This window comes from Prunus avium, chromosome 1 (assembly GCF_965620075.1).
Source record: "Prunus avium chromosome 1, drPruAviu1.hap1.1, whole genome shotgun sequence".
NCBI classification, from domain to species: Eukaryota; Viridiplantae; Streptophyta; class Magnoliopsida; order Rosales; family Rosaceae; genus Prunus; species Prunus avium.
The window spans coordinates 43,707,363-43,722,774 of NC_142284.1; the positions used below are offsets into that span (position 1 = coordinate 43,707,363).

The 15,412-nt window shown below is 38.7% G+C and overlaps 3 protein-coding genes across 7 annotated transcripts; all 3 read right to left on the bottom strand.

The window, feature by feature from the left end:
* Window positions 1-1,728: 1,728 nt before the first annotated feature.
* Window positions 1,729-5,514, bottom strand: LOC110764090 (LEAF RUST 10 DISEASE-RESISTANCE LOCUS RECEPTOR-LIKE PROTEIN KINASE-like 2.1). Its single transcript, XM_088255458.1, has 3 exons — window positions 4,456-5,514; window positions 3,072-3,104; window positions 1,729-2,957 (listed from the first exon to the last, which is right to left on the bottom strand). Exons 1-3 carry the CDS (start codon window positions 5,228-5,230, stop codon window positions 1,864-1,866), a joined length of 1,902 nt encoding a protein of 633 aa, XP_088111584.1. The 5' UTR covers window positions 5,231-5,514; the 3' UTR covers window positions 1,729-1,863.
* Window positions 5,515-5,743: 229 nt separating this feature from the next.
* Window positions 5,744-9,300, bottom strand: LOC110764107 (rust resistance kinase Lr10-like). Its single transcript, XM_088255466.1, has 3 exons — window positions 8,277-9,300; window positions 8,000-8,029; window positions 5,744-7,601 (listed from the first exon to the last, which is right to left on the bottom strand). The coding sequence occupies exons 1-3, from the start codon at window positions 8,965-8,967 to the stop codon at window positions 6,478-6,480; spliced, it is 1,845 nt and encodes a 614-aa protein (XP_088111592.1). The 5' UTR covers window positions 8,968-9,300; the 3' UTR covers window positions 5,744-6,477.
* A 500-nt stretch (window positions 9,301-9,800) lies between these two features.
* Window positions 9,801-14,000, bottom strand: LOC110764091 (putative protein phosphatase 2C 15). 5 transcript variants are annotated; one of them, XM_021967009.2, is made up of 9 exons: window positions 13,891-14,000; window positions 12,163-12,579; window positions 11,613-11,784; window positions 11,350-11,503; window positions 11,200-11,263; window positions 10,980-11,087; window positions 10,747-10,872; window positions 10,430-10,662; window positions 9,801-10,182 (listed from the first exon to the last, which is right to left on the bottom strand). In XM_021967009.2, the coding sequence occupies exons 2-9, from the start codon at window positions 12,370-12,372 to the stop codon at window positions 9,960-9,962; spliced, it is 1,290 nt and encodes a 429-aa protein (XP_021822701.1). In that variant the 5' UTR covers window positions 12,373-12,579; window positions 13,891-14,000; the 3' UTR covers window positions 9,801-9,959. The 5 variants fall into 5 exon arrangements, with proteins under 5 accessions (XP_021822701.1, XP_021822699.1, XP_021822698.1 ...); XM_021967007.2 differs by lacking the exon at window positions 13,891-14,000 and adding an exon at window positions 12,948-13,737; XM_021967006.2 differs by lacking the exon at window positions 13,891-14,000 and adding an exon at window positions 12,821-13,737.
* Between the last annotated feature and the right edge of the window lie 1,412 nt (window positions 14,001-15,412).

Consider the following 15,412-nt stretch of genomic DNA (forward strand, 5'->3'; position numbering starts at 1 on the left):
GTCAGCATGTCTCATGTCTTGGAGCCTTTTAACATTCATGAGCTGCTTTTCTTCTTTTTGGCTGATACTTTCCCTGCCCAAGAAAAGAAAGAGTGATCTCTTCTTGTTTGCTGGCGGGGAAATCCAAGATCAAAGCATGTGATACTCACGAACATCGCTCATTTTGGATTATGATGAAGATCATCAGTTGGCTATTTTTGACAGTGGGCTAAACACCCTTCTTCTCACTGCCAGCAAATTGATGTTTTTTTGTGGCTGCAATTAGATAATAGTGCCAAAATTGTAACTTGAGTTCCAGGTGGCTAGCTTGTTGGATGCATCAGAGGAGGATTTGAATGCTAGTAAATGCTCGAAATCTGGGTTTGATGAGGCATGTAGAACGGTTAAAAACAAGTGCGTGAATAATAAAAGTGTGGCTATGGCTGCCATTGTTTTCTGCAAATGAGAGCACAGAGAGAGTGAGGGAGAGAGGTGAAGTAGTGAAGGGTCAGTTGGGAGTGACTATGGCTTGTACATGAGTTGTTAGTGTGGCATTGGTGTAATTACAGGGAAAGTAAAGGGTATTATGGAATAAATAAAGGATGGAGATTGAGTTTTGAGATGGGTTGATCGAGTGGATAAAACCAAACTTGTGTTATCAAAAGTTTTCCTTCTTCATTCTTCACATCTCGAAATCCAAACTTGTGTTATCAAAAGTAGCATTAATTTATTGTTCATTTGTTACTTTGGGCCACATCGTACATGGTTTGGTCTAAAGTTAAATTTGATCCTAGAAGTAGATAGTTAAACCATGATTAGAAACAGTAATAGTGAAAGCATGCATAGTTAAGTTAGGAGACGACTTTAAATTTAATGTCTTTAATTTGGGAGGTGGGGTTGAAGGGAGTGCGATATTAAACAACTACTAGTGTTTATGTCTTCAATGTTTTTTTTTTGGTCGAAGTCTTCAATGTTATGTGGGCATTTTGTGCATAGTATCTATCTTTCGATTCAAATGCGACTGGAACAATTGCGGGAATTTGACTCCAACTTAAACATGGCGCCAACCTTTTCATCAGGGCGCCATAAAACACTTAACATGATGCTTGATCAATGAATACCAAGTTATTCTAAGAGTTTTCTTATCAAATTCTACCCCTCCCTGCTATATAGTCTTCATCTCTCTTTCTGTTTTGGTTTTTGGAAATTTATAATCTTCTCATCACCTAAGATAATGCCTAGTATTAGGGGCTTGTAGCTCAAATAGTTAAGAGTATTTATCCTTACATCCGAGGTCCTATGTTCGATTCGTGCTCCTTTAATATCCTTTGAATAAATAATATTAATAATATTAATAAAAAGATAAAGCCTTGCATTCAAAATATTTTGATTGGGCTATTTTAGGCATGAATTGGGCTTGTGACTGGACCGTAAACTTTGAATTTAGGCTGACTCAGCTGGCTCATACTTTGATACAAAGATCAACATTTGCCACAGCCCCATTATATGTACACACCCATTGACTTGGCAGCTCTATCATATAGTTCAAAGGGTATTTTTCAATAAGTATTTAAGTTAAGGATTTGTTACATACTTTTAATTTCGGCCGTTAGATTGTATTTAAAAGATTACCAACACATTTAATGAATGCAATCCAACAACCAAAATTAGAAGTATTTAACCAATCTTTAATATAAAATACTTATTGCAGAATCTCCAATAGTTCAAAACCTCATATAACCCAAATAATAATAATAAAAAGATAAAGCCTTGCATTCATTATAGTCCACACCTGATGATAAAGTTCATAATCATACGGTTCTCTGCAAACTTGTTCCATTATTCAGAAACATAAATGTGTTCAAGTAAAATGCAGGGTACGTTCTACTGTGTTGAGACCAATGTAGCAGTAGAAGAACCTACGGCGGACTTTGGTGGAGAAGACAAGTAAGGCTTCGGTGGTACCTGCAAGCAATCAACACTGCCTTCCAACATATCTATCACTTCTTTCATCGATGGCCTGTTTGAAGGGTCTGTTTGTATGCACCACAAGCTCACTATTATCAACTTCCTTGCTCTTTCCTTGTCTTCTTCATTTATAATGCTCGGCAGACCAAGTTCTTCATCAAGTTCCAGACGCTTGTAAATCCAGTGCGGAAAATAGATTTCACTTGTATCTTCAGCTTCGGCGTTGATGTTCCTTCTTCCTCCAACCATCACCGAAAGCATCATTCCATAGCTATATACATCCGACTTGTGTGAGACCCCTCCAAAATTTCTACAAAATACTTCTGGAGCAATGTAACCAGCAGTGCCTCTGGCACCCAACATTGACACAATACTCTCTTTCCTGTTGCATATCTTAGCAAGGCCGAAATCAGAGATTTTTGGTGTGAAATTTTCATCGAGAAGAATGTTATGAGGCTTGATGTCGAAATGCAGAATTCTTGTGTTGCAACCCCGATGTAAATACTCCAATCCTCGAGCAATGCCGAGTGAAATTTCATCCAATGCTTCCCATCCCAAGTGATGATCATGATCTCCCTTGGGGGTATCTGCATCAAATATGAGCTTCTCAAGAGATCCATTAGGCATGAATTCATAGATGAGAGCTCTTTTTGAACCCTCAAAACAATAGCCCAACAAGCTTACTATGTTGACATGGGAAGTTCTACTAGTGGTTGCCACCTCGTTCATAAATTCTTCCCCGTTCCCTTTTAATTTGTTCAAGACCTTCACTGCTACGAGACAGCCGTTGTTTAATTTTCCTTTGTACAAGCTACCATATCCCCCCTGTCCTAATTTTTCTTTGAAGGAGTTGGTCATTTTCTTGACATCCAAATAGCGATATCTTCTAACTTGAAGTGCCTCATAGCTCCTTAGAAAGGCCTCAACAATTTGACGATTTTTTCTTTGATTATTCCAAAATAAACAGCAAACAATAGCCCCTAGAGCCACAATGGCAGCAACTGCAGCAACTGTTCATGGACAATCAGGGCTTTTCCCACATCAATAGGTGCAAGGTGTAAAATTCAATAAACTAGCTTTTCCCACATCAATTAGATATTCAATTGAAGAGATATGGATCTTACCTAGTCCTATCTTCAATCTTCTCAAGTTCTTTCCTGCAAGAAAGATGACCATTTACTCCCTTTGTTCAAAAATCACACTGCTCATGGGTAATCATGGCTTGGATTATTTACTTGCAATTTTTTTATTTAGAGGTTCAAGATTTGAATCTATAACGTTTGATATTCAATGTCGTGTATCAGCATCACCCACTTTACTATTTTCTACTTAAACAACCGCCTTTTTTCTTTAATCAAATGTATGGTAGGAATTAGACTATTCTATGCCCAAGTGGACAATTATCTCAAGTTCGTTCCTGCAAGAAAGATGACTATTTACTCCCTTTGTTCAAAAATCACACTGCTCATGGGTAATCAGGGCTTAGATTATTTACTTGCAATTTTTTTATTTAGAGGTTCAAGATTTGAATCTATAACGTTTGATATTCAATGTCGTGTATCAGCAGCACCCACTTTACTTTTTTCTACTTAAACAACCGCCTTTTTTCTTGAATCAAATGTATGGTAGGAATTAGATTATTCTATGCCCAAATGGACAATTATCTCAAGTTCTTTCCTGCCAGAAAGATGACCATTTACTCCCTTTGTTCAAAAATCACACTGCTCATGGGTAATCATGGCTTGGATTATTTACTTGCAATTTTTTTATTTAGAGGTTCAAGATTTGAATCTATAACGTTTGATATTCAATGTCGTGTATCAGCAGCACCCACTTTACTATTTTCTACTTAAACAACCGCCTTTTTTCTTGAATCAAATGTATGGTAGGAATTAGACTATTCTATGCCCAAGTGGACAATTATCTCAAGTTCTTTCCTGCAAGAAAGATGACCATTTACTCCCTTTGTTCAAAAATCACACTGCTCATGGGTAATCAGGGCTTGGATTATTTACTTGCAATTTTTTTATTTAGAGGTTCAAGATTTGAATCTATAACATTTGATTTTCAATGTCGTGTATTAGCAGCACCCACTTTTCTTTTTTCTACTTAAACAACCGCCTTTTTTCTTTAATCAAATGTATGGTAGGAATTAGACTATTCTATGCCCAAGTGGACAATTATCTAAAGTTCTTTCCTGCAAGAAAGATGACCATTTACTCCCTTTGTTCAAAAATCACACTGCTCATGTGTAATCAGGGCTTGGATTATTTACTTGCAATTTTTTTATTTAAAGGTTTAAGATTTGAATCTATAACGTTTGATATTCAATGTCGTGTATCAGCAGCACCCACTTTACTATTTTCTACTTAAACAACCGCCTTTTTTCTTGAATCAAATGTATGGTAGGAATTAGACTATTCTATGCCCAAGTGGACAATTATCTCATGCTATCTAATTATTCATAATAATTTCACGTACGTAGAAGAGTAAAAATAAAAAACTAACCTTCCACGCAGCGCACAGCATGAGCCCTCCTTGGGCAGAGACACCTAAAATGGTAGGTTGTGTAATTGAAGCCACACCTCCCTCCACTGTCTTGGCAGCGGCTGCAGTCACTAGCAAACCAATTCAGCTCAAACCCTCTGCTCAAAACCTTTTGTATTAATCCCACCTCACCATTCTCATACCGTCCTCTAGCATGAGCCACCACCACTTCTTCTCCACACTTGTGACTTCCAAATTTTGGATATTCATCCCGAGGCAGAGCCAGAACTGAAGTATTACTTCTGGTTTTGTTAGTTGCCTGATCAAAGCAACCAATTTTGTACTTTGGAAATGACTCAACCACAGAAGAGTTGCAATTGTAGAGCAAAAAGAAGTCGGCTTGGTTTGAAGCCAACTCGAACTGATCATTGGGAAGGGTTAAGTTATGGAGTGATGAAATATCATTGTTACAAGCAGTGCTTTCTAAGTAGCCTGAAAGCAGAGAATTTGAGACAAGAAGAGACTTTCTTTGGTAATCGATGTTGTGGATGGTGTAATTGTTACCAGACAATTGGAGAAGTGGGTAGGCGTCTTCACCATCTCCATGGCAAGAGAGCTGGAAGCCAGGGTAGCCACAGAAGGATTCTTGCTTGCCTTGGATGTAGAATGGATAGCTAATGTCTTGGCGGCCACAACTTACGGGCACACTGCAGTTTTGGTAGTAAAAGTCTAGAGCAAATGAGGCTTCTGTTAGGAGGAGAAACATCAAAATGAGGATGCAGAGGTTTTGATTCATTTGGGATATTGTAAATTATGGCCGAGAGAGAATTATAATAATAATAGAAGTAGCAGTGTTGCGAGTTGTATTTGAAGGAGGATAGCTTTGACTTGATAATTCCCCAATCGAAGTCTTTGGCTCTGACAGTTGACAGCTTTTCTCAGAAGGCTGCCTCACATATTAGACTCGCAAAACTGAGACCCAACTTTTCCATTCAACATCACAGCAAAAGAAACGGAACTCATACACCTCATAATAAGAGAAACCCACTGGTCATTAAAGCCCATCTTGTACGTCATAGCCTGCAAAAAAATCCCACGTCATATGCTTTATTCATAATTTCTGTTGATGCTCAAAATGGTTGGGCCAAGATTGAGTCCAACTTAGTGATGAGGTGTGATGAATGATGGGTGAAGGTTTGGACCTTCAGCATGTATGTGAGGACTTGGCCAATTTATGAGTATACAAAAGACAAGATATATGTGGTTCACCCTTAATGAATGGGCTACGTCCACAGAGAAGATGTTCTCATTATGATATTGTTTACATTTGTACAAGGGGATTAGACCCAAAGATAACTGGAAGAAGGCCTAGGGCCTAAGGTACAAAGTTAGGAGTCTGGAGCCCAGGTGTCAAGTCCCCGGGTCTGGAGACCCAGGACTCGGAGGCCAGACTAATAGGAGAGTCCTGAAGAGGGAACCCAGCTGAGTTTCGGATCCCCCTTCTAAGAGGAGAGAAGTCTCCTTTTATAGGTGAGAGGGAGCCTTCACTTCTTGTTGTTTTCCGATGTGGAACTCCTCTTGCTTTGCTTAGAGTTCCTTCTAGTCTTCTAGTTGCTTGGTCAGTTATGGTGTCAACAATTTCATATTACTCAATTAAGTCTTTGGCTCTGCTTGCTGCCTGCCCCCACATTTTAGAGAACTTATTACGGTGTTGAATTTAAGCACCACAATGGACAATATGTTAAAAAGTCTACAACGGAAATTTCTCAACAAAACTTTACCTGCCAACAAAACGGAGGCATAAATTATACTGGTCATTGGCCAAGAATCAAGATAAGATTTGCAATACAGACCCCCTGTTTTGGATGCCAGATTCATTTATTTAACAAAAATAAATAAAAATAAAAATAAAAAACCAAGTAGACCATATGTTAATGAATCCAGACCTAACAAAGCCCATAGATAATACAGTTCACAGCAATATTGTTCATTATTCAATTTCCCTTGAAAAAACATACATGCGTCCAAGTAAAATACAGAGTTCTACTGTATTGATACTAACGTAGTAGAAGAATCTGCCGTGGATTTTGGTGGAGAAGACAGGTAAGGCTTGGGTGGAATCTGCAAGCAATCAACACTGCCTTCCAACATATCTATCACTTCTTTCATCGCTGGCCTGTTTGAAGGGTCTGTTTGTATGCACCACAAGCTCACTATTATCATCTTCCTTGCTCTTACTTTGTCTTCCTCATTCATGATACTCGGCAGACCAAGTTCTTCATCAAGTTCAATACGCTTGTAAATCCAGTGTGGAAAATATATTTCACTTGTATCTTCAGCTTCGGCATTGATGTTCCTTCTTCCCCCAACCATCTCCGAAAGCATCATCCCATAGCTATATACATCTGACTTGTGTGAGACCCCTCCAAAATTCCTACAGAATACTTCTGGAGCAATGTAACCAGCAGTACCTCTGGCACACATCATTGACACAATACTCTCGTCCCTGTTACATATTTTAGCAAGGCCGAAATCAGAGATTTTTGGTAAGAACTTTTGATCAAGAAGAATGTTATGAGGCTTGATGTCAAAATGCAGAATTCTTGTGTTGCAACCGCGATGTAAATACTCTAACCCTCGAGCAATGCCAAGTGCAATTCGATCCAATGCTTCCCATCCCAAGTGATGATTTTTGTTCGGGGTATTTGCATCAAATATGAACTTCTCAAGTGATCCTTTAGGCATGAATTCATAGATGAGAGCTCTTTTTGAACCCTCAAAACAAAAGCCCAACAAGGAGACGATGTTGACATGGGAAGTTCTGCTAATGGCTGCCACCTCATTCATAAATTCTTCTCCATTACCTTTTAATTTGCTCAAGACCTTCACAGCTACAAGACTGCCGTCATTTGATTTTCCCTTGTAGACACTACCGTAGCCCCCTTGTCCTAATTTTTCTTTGAAGGAATTGGTCATTTTCTTGACCTCCAAATAGCTATATCTTCTAACTTGAAGTGGCCCATAGCTCCTTAGAAAGGCCTCAACAATTTGACGATCTTGGCTTTGATTCTTCCAGAAGAAGATATATCTACAGGATGATAACTCTCTCTTTAAGCAGCAAACAATAACAACTAGAACCATGAGACCAGCAACTGCACCTGCTGAAGCTGATCAAAGAGGGAAATGAAAAATTTATGCCGTGCATGTAGGAATATATAAACTAGCATTCCAGACTTTTTTCAGAGAGAGTTTGGCCCGCAAAAAATTGAAAGAATCTCTTTGTCCTCATGTTTTTAACTGTTTTAAACTAACATGAATTTGTTGAGATAAGTGTAAGATGCGGGAAAAGATGATATCAATCAGTTTAGCGTTCGGTGACCATACGGTGTACACTGCAAGAAATATGGTAATATTCAAAGCTTGTTGATTTCATGTATCCTTAGAAAAGTAATCCTCTGTTGAGAGGCACTTGGGACTGATTTGATTTCCTTTCTGGGTTATAATAGTTGTCCTAGATGATCATCCATATGAATTAGATATTTAACTTGAGAGATATCAATCTTACCTAGTCCTAGCTTCAATCCCAATTTATCTCCTGCAACATAAATTGCAAAATGAAAATTTTGTTAGCTGAAGCAAAGAAGATTGAAGTGGCATATATATAATTGGCATTCAACAAAAACAAGATAGTGCATAACGATCATTTAAAAACTCATATGTACTTGCGTGTGTGTGTGTTTGATGTATGCGGCAAGCATTTTAAAAACTCAAGATAGTGCATAGCAGATCATGTAAATGTGGCAAGCATCTAATTTGATGTACATCTATTCCGATGTATATACCTTTTTCGGAACATTTAACTTTTCCCTTGTCATCAACAACGCAATTTCTGTTTCTAACATAACATCCTTCACATTCTTTGCTTACTTGCAGTTGAAGGTGGAACTTAGTAAATGAAGGGACACTTGGGGAAGGTTGATTTGTATCAAATGGGATCTGAATGATTGGACACGAGAGTGGGTGACATGCTAAACTATCATCAGACGAACAATTAGAGTAGTAAGTATGCTTATCATTGTCGCAGTGTCTTTTAAGAACTGTATTGGGGAGGTGGGTATTGCTGCATTTGAAGAGGGTGAGACTGTACGTCGCTGATGCATTAAAGATTGGAGAAGGGGTGGGAAGACTCAAATCGTCGAAAAGTTTATCGTTGCAGAAATCGCTTGCCAAGCGCTGCTGAAGCCCTTTGTCATCTATAGAAATCGCGTTTGTTGGAGAGATGCTCTCTAATTCATGCCAGTATCCTTTCTCTTTCAGTTGGATCCTCGGATTATCTTGATCAGAACAATTAACTGTGAACAAACCGCATTCAGGAGGCTGCGTCTCACTTTTGAAGGGGAAATGGATATGGCCTACTTTTTCATTACAGTATTCGGGAGGACAGTGTTTGTTGTAGAGTTCCCCTTCTTCGGTAGAGTGAAGAACCACGAGATGAGTGAGAAGAGAGAAAATAAACAAAGCCAATAGAGCCATCGAGAAATTCCCAGCTGAAGAACCAGAACAAAGCACCACGTATAAAGAAGAACAAAAAGATCTACTTCTGTAATTCAGAACAAGACTCTTGAATTGTTTACTTCCACTCTTGCTTCACAATATATTAAGTTCATTCTGTGTTTAACACGCTAGTTGACTTGGAAATTGGAAGGGGAAGACTAATACAACTAGGTTGAAACAAGTGCAAGGCGGGGCTACTTTCCATGTATCAAAGCTAGAAGCCAAACCTGGATCGTAATCGTAAAAATAAAGAAGCCAAACCTGTGCTTCACAATATATTGAGAAGAGAGAAAATAAACAGAGCACCACCACCACCCATTCTGTGTTAACAACAATAGCAACTTGGATACCATTCTTTCTTCACCATATATTTCATCAAGACTTATAGTAAACACGCTAGTTGACTTGGAAATTCCGCATGCAAGTCTTCAATTTGATTCAGAAAATTGGATATACAATAACTCTCATTTATTATTTGTTTACTTTTCTTTCAGTAAAGACTAATGCATTTCCAATAAATTACTCGGCGTTTGGTTACTAACAGAGAATTGACAGCATTTTCATACATGCACACACCGATACAACCCAACAAAAAGAAACCAAACGCCCTAAAGCTGACAGGAGATTCGATATGCAAGACTCGGAAATTTACAAGACGCTCTTTTATTTGTTTATTTTTGCTTTAGTGAAAAGACATTCAACGCGCTTTGAAAAAGACATATCACTCCGCGTTTGTTTACTAACAGAGAATTGACACCATTTTAACACATGCACCGATCCAACCTAAAACCAAACGAGGTTACCTTGCTCAGTTCCCAAAACTCATTTCATATTATTTATCAAATTTACATATACATTTCATGCATCATTCAAGTAAGATTCAAACAATATTGCTTGGGCCTACGAAAATGGATTACAAAAAAATGGGAATGAAGGGTTAAAAGAATGGTGGCGAAACAATATCAAACAAGTTACGCTACTTTGACTCCGCTCGGGCGTTTTCCTTCCATGGCGTCCTTCTTGTCACAACAATCAGAACAAAGGAAAGGCCCTTGCCAAGGCTTTGAACTGGTGGAGAAGATAGAGCCAGCATGAACAGATATGCCCTCACTCGGTGCAAGGTCAACTTGGCATACAGCACACATAAACAGCCCAGATGTTGTAGATTGTGCTGTGCACTCATCACTGCCCAGCCTGCAACACATTTTATATGATCAATAATCTCTATTTCAAAGGTAACCAAAGCCATGATAAGAAGCTCCACTTTGATCTGCTATACAAGTTTAATAAAACGTCATAAAATGTGAAATGACAATACTTAAAGCAGTGGCATTGTTGAAGAAATTTCTTTTCACAATTAGTAGACAACTATAGTATGAAATTCTTCTAGACAATCTGAACACGAATCAACTAAACTGAATTAAGGGAAAAAGCAACTAACCTTTCAGCAAGCATGGCAGACCCTTCTTCGAATAATTCCTCCACAATACCCACAGCTGATAGCTTCTTGGATAGTTTATTAGCAGAATCGCGTGACTTCTTCCTGAAAAACAGCGTCCTCAGCTTGTTCTGCTTTTTGGGTGGAGTTGAAGGCTGTACTGAATGGTCAGGAGGAATTATGTCAACCACAATGCAGGTTGTATCATCCTTTAGACCCCTTGACCTTAAGGCTTCCTACAGAACAATCCATCAAATGCAATAAGAAAAAGTTATTGCCAATGCACACTGCAAGAAAAAGGCATAGGTAGTTCAAACCACCTTCACAACTTGTCTAGCAGCAAGTTCAGCAGGCAACCCACGGCAAGATTGTGCTGCCATTTCTGAGGATAGAGCATCCCAGATGCCATCAGAAGCAATTATAAGCCTCCCACCAGCATTTGATAGCTTTTAAACCAATATAAGAATAATGTTAGCTTTCTTGCTAAAGAAGACTTGGCAGTCAATTGAATAAAACCAAGCTTAAAATTTAAGTTCCAAAAGGAGACAGATACCTTGACTTGTTTCACATATGGTATCGGAACTATAAACTCCCCAACGTCCATGTCTCCAATTGACCTAGAAAGGCATAAACCCCCTGGCCAACAACGAAGGGGACCAATCTGTAGATGTCAAACAACATATATTACACAATGAAAAATGAATAACAATGTTAACAGAAAAAGTATCTCTTTCTGTCAGCAAAAACAATCTGTAAGGTCTAGATGCCCTCACCTCTGCACCGCCAATAATGCTCAACCTTCCAACTTCCCCACCACTTGCAGCAACACGCTCCCTCCTAAGATTACAAACCGAATACTCAATTAGTAAATCCAGAGAACAGTAACAAGAAAGGAGTTTTATTGAAACTTAGCAGAGACATACTCCTCTACATTCTCTTCAAGTCTATGATCGACAGTTAAGGTGGAAACAGCACCACCCTGAGTATCTAAGATACAACGGGAGTCTCCTACCGATGCCACTGTTACAGTCCATCCATCAACTATTACAAAGGTAGCTGTTGTACCAGAAGTTTCTCCTGCAGACAATAATAAGAGTGAAAATAATCAGGGCCTGTTTGGGTGCTTCAAGATATGAGCAAAAAATAAAGAGAAGAACAAAGACTAAACAAGTTGCAAATTCCATGCCTCTACTCTGGAAATCCTTATCAGTCTTCACAAACCCAGCAACCAAGGCCCGAGGTAAAGCTTGGAGCCACTCCTCCCTTCCTAGCCCACGGGGAATAGCACCCAATACATGTTTTAACAAATTCTCCCTTGTATATACTGCTGCTGCATTTCCATTGTGCCCATCAAAGATCTGGCAGTTGATAAAAAAAAAAAAAGCAGTGACTATCATATTTGATTACCAATATATTGATGGCTAAACAAAACTGGTTTGAGCACACTGCTTCACCCCATAATCTATAAACAATAGTACAAGTACAAGAAACTGTCCAAACATATCTCGTTTACCGTCTTCGTTGGAACAGATAAACCCAATACAGTTCGGAATGAAAATTTACAGTGAACAAGTCAGGAGGAAGCAAATGGCAGAGCTTAGAGCTGAGCATTGATATATAACATTTAACACACCAAGTTTATACATATACATATTGGGCATACCCCATGCACAACACTACAACAGAGCAGACCTACAACAGAATCTAGTGGAAATATAAAAGAGACTATAGATTACCGCAAATGCAGAAAATGTCGATGAAGAATTTCCAGGGACTCGCTGACCATCAGTCTTGATCAGAAAATAATCCTCCCCTTTCCTGGATTGAGCTGCATGCCCATATCTGACAGTAGGCTTCTCCATCTTCTCACTCTTCAGCTCTCTGCTGATCAGTGCAGCCAGAGGCACCAGATTATGATGGTGACGCCTCCCTTCTCCAGACGCCATAACTACCTCACCACTGTCTTTGCCAGAGGCCCAAGACCTTCAAACTATCAAACTTTTTGCCTCAAAAGCATACTAATGCTAAGCACCTAAATAATCCTACAAATTTTTATAATCAGTGGCCTCTCTGAGTATCACAAATGCAATTAGCACAAACCCCCAATTATAACAAAGAAAAATCGAACACTTCGCCAGCAACTCACAGCTGATCTGCATTTATCATTGGCAAAACAAAGAACAAGGTTACACTATGTCCTCAAAACACCTATGCATCCATAACATTCAACAAATTGATTATATCAACAGGCATACCCTCTGTAAGAAAATACATAAGGAAATGCCTCACCTAGCATATTCCATCATTTGGCAACCAAAATTTTGAACACCAAACGCCAAACATAGAGATTCAACTTTCTATAAGATGCCACTGTTAAGCATGAATTCAGCTTACCCAGAAAAGAAAAATCCTAATTTTCGTGTTATTCTTCTTAGTTTTTCTGTGTCCTTTTCGTTTCTTCTCAGGAACCGAACAGAGAAGCAAAGATTCCAACAAACAAGGAAGAGATAATGTGCAATACCCGCAAGAATGTCAGAGCGCAAAGCCAAACGCAGATCCGATTGCGACAGTAATAAGCAACAACAAAGACAACAAAGAAGCAGAAGAAAGCACATAAAGAAATCAACACGGAGAAGTAACGCGTTTTGGTGACAAGGTATGAACTGTAAAACTCAATAATCAACGCCCAAATCCTTAATCTTTTAATTAAAAAAGCCTTTGAATTCCTCGAGTCAGCTTCCCGACCTTTTCCTCCACCAAACACCCACAATTAAAAAAGGAAGAGAAAAGAAATCAGAGACCCAGAGAGTAGTCTGGGTAGAGAGCTTTAAAATCCAAAGCTTTCTTCTGGGTTAAAAAGAAATGGCAGCGAAAATCGGTGGCAAAAAGCTATCTTTTTAATCTAAACTGTAAAAAGGAAATACAGAAAAGTGGGTATGGCTGACTATAAAGCAATCCATCCATAAAATAAAACCCACATTCGGCTTCTGCAAAAAGTCGGTTTCTTTCTTCCTCTCCCAACCAATTTTTGCTCCAAAAGCAAAAGCTTTTTATTTTATTTTTCCCGGGAAAAAGTTCACTACTGAGAGAGGGCGAGGGATATAAAGAAAGTTACAGCGGAATTATGTTTGTTGCGTTTGCTCGCTCTAGAGTCGAGACAGAGCATCACAAGGTTGGTCGTTTACCTAACAGATCTTGCAGGAGAGTTTTACAGAATATTAATTGGATAATTTAATCCATCCTAAGAGTTTTTCTCCATTAATTTTTTATGTCTTAGTTTTGGCCTATTATGAGCAGAAAGTCGACAGGGATATAACATTACTAATTTAATGTGAGTAATTTAATAACACTAATAAGTGAGATTAGCACTCGTAATTTCTGTAAAAGCTTAATAGAAAGTTTTATCTGGTAAAACCAGATTATAAAAAATTTAAAAAAACTTTTGCACCAAAAAAAATGTAAACCTGAAATCGAAGAAAGCTCACGGGAGAGGGTTTCAGTTTTCAGCTGGTGATGAAGCGAAGAGTAGAGACCAAGTGGCAATTGGTAACAACTTTCGGGATTAGGATTTTTGTGGGAAGAAGCTGACACGTGGCGCGGGGTTGTGCATGTGTTTCTGTGATGGCAATGATGTGGACAAGGTGCGCAGTGCGCACGTTGTATGTGGTTAAATGAGTGGGAGTCTTTGCGTTGTTTGCAGATGTCTGTCCTGTTACCTGTTAACCTGCAGGCTTTGCTTTGCCTTTTACTGAGGTCTTTTGGTGGTCTCCACCACACACCCCAGTCAATGCTGATTGTGATCCAAAGGAAGGACCACCTCTTCTCTTCTCATCTCATCTCATCTCGTGTAGGTGTATAATGTAATTTTTGATGGTCTAATGATGGATTGTAGTGATTAAGTGATGATAATATACATAAGGATGAAAGGAAACACCTGCATGGATATTTAATTACTTGAATTGCCTTAATTCCTTGAGCATTGTTGTTTTTTTCAGATTAATTAACTATAATTAATGTGGTGATTAGGTACAGCAACATGTGGTTATGGAATAATTAAGTTGGCCATATGCTGTTTATACATATGCAGGGTAGGGTTACAGACTACAGTAGCAGGCTTGTAGCCCTCAGCCTCATGGGACTAATACAAAATATCCCAAATATAATATGATGGTATCCAATGTCCCATGATATAGGCTTCATGGTACTATGATGAGTAATTTTTGGTTGCCTATTGCTACCAAGTAGCTAGCTAGGCCTTGCTGTCAATGAAAGCTAAGCTACATGGGTTGGGTTGAAACTTGAAACCATGTGTGCAGCAAACTCCATGAGCTAAAACTCTCAGTTAACCATGCTTTTTATATTCGAGGTTAGAATCGTCTTTAAGCATGCTTTTATGATTGTGTATGGAAATTAAACAATGTGCAACTTGTGTTGAGAATCCATATCAGTATCAGTCTGAAAGCGGCTGTGTCTGTGGCTGCAAATTATGAATGATGATATTGCAAATACCATTTAATTGGAGTACATAATTAATGAATTGCAGATGGGGAAGTTGTAGTTGGAAGGAGAGATGGTCTCTGGTTGAGGTTTTAATGACGAGAACCACACGAGACAACCCAATGTATGTGTTAAGCGTTGCATCATATGAAATCATATGACTACTTTCTCCCTCTTCTCCAAAACCCATTTGAATTTCTTTTTCTTTTTCTTTTTCTTTTTTGGGCTTAATAAAGGATTAGGTTGACTATAATAAAGCCTGAAAATGGTAATTTCTGATTATCTGGAGTGGAATGGATGCATAACAGGGAGGGGGCAGAATGGCACATTTCCCAACGTATATTTATAGGTTTCTTCAACGACCTCTTACCGAACTGAGATTTCTGAGAATTTTCCCAAGGCTGTAAGCCTGTAGGTGCCTTGGATCCATCATCACATTCACATACTGTGTTGTCCTTGCCTTGATGCTTTCAACTTTGAGGGCAAAGG

Coding starts and splice junctions, on each gene's coding strand:
- LOC110764107 (XM_088255466.1), bottom strand. CDS start 8,967: ATGGCTCTATTGGCTTTGTTTATTTTCTCTCTTCTCACTCATCTCGTG. Junction 8,030..8,276: donor AGTTAAATGTTCCGAAAAAG/GTATATACATCG, acceptor TTTATGTTGCAG/GAGATAAATTGGGATTGAAG. Junction 7,602..7,999: donor GGGATTGAAGCTAGGACTAG/GTAAGATTGATA, acceptor CTCTTTGATCAG/CTTCAGCAGGTGCAGTTGCT.
- LOC110764091 (XM_021967009.2), bottom strand. CDS start 12,372: ATGGCGTCTGGAGAAGGGAGGCGTCACCATCATAATCTGGTGCCTCTG. Junction 11,088..11,199: donor GCATTATTGGCGGTGCAGAG/GTGAGGGCATCT, acceptor TGACATCTACAG/ATTGGTCCCCTTCGTTGTTG. Junction 10,873..10,979: donor CATATGTGAAACAAGTCAAG/GTATCTGTCTCC, acceptor TTGGTTTAAAAG/CTATCAAATGCTGGTGGGAG.
- LOC110764090 (XM_088255458.1), bottom strand. CDS start 5,230: ATGAATCAAAACCTCTGCATCCTCATTTTGATGTTTCTCCTCCTAACA. Junction 3,105..4,455: donor TGCTGTGCGCTGCGTGGAAG/GTTAGTTTTTTA, acceptor TCTTTCTTGCAG/GAAAGAACTTGAGAAGATTG. Junction 2,958..3,071: donor AAGATTGAAGATAGGACTAG/GTAAGATCCATA, acceptor GTCCATGAACAG/TTGCTGCAGTTGCTGCCATT.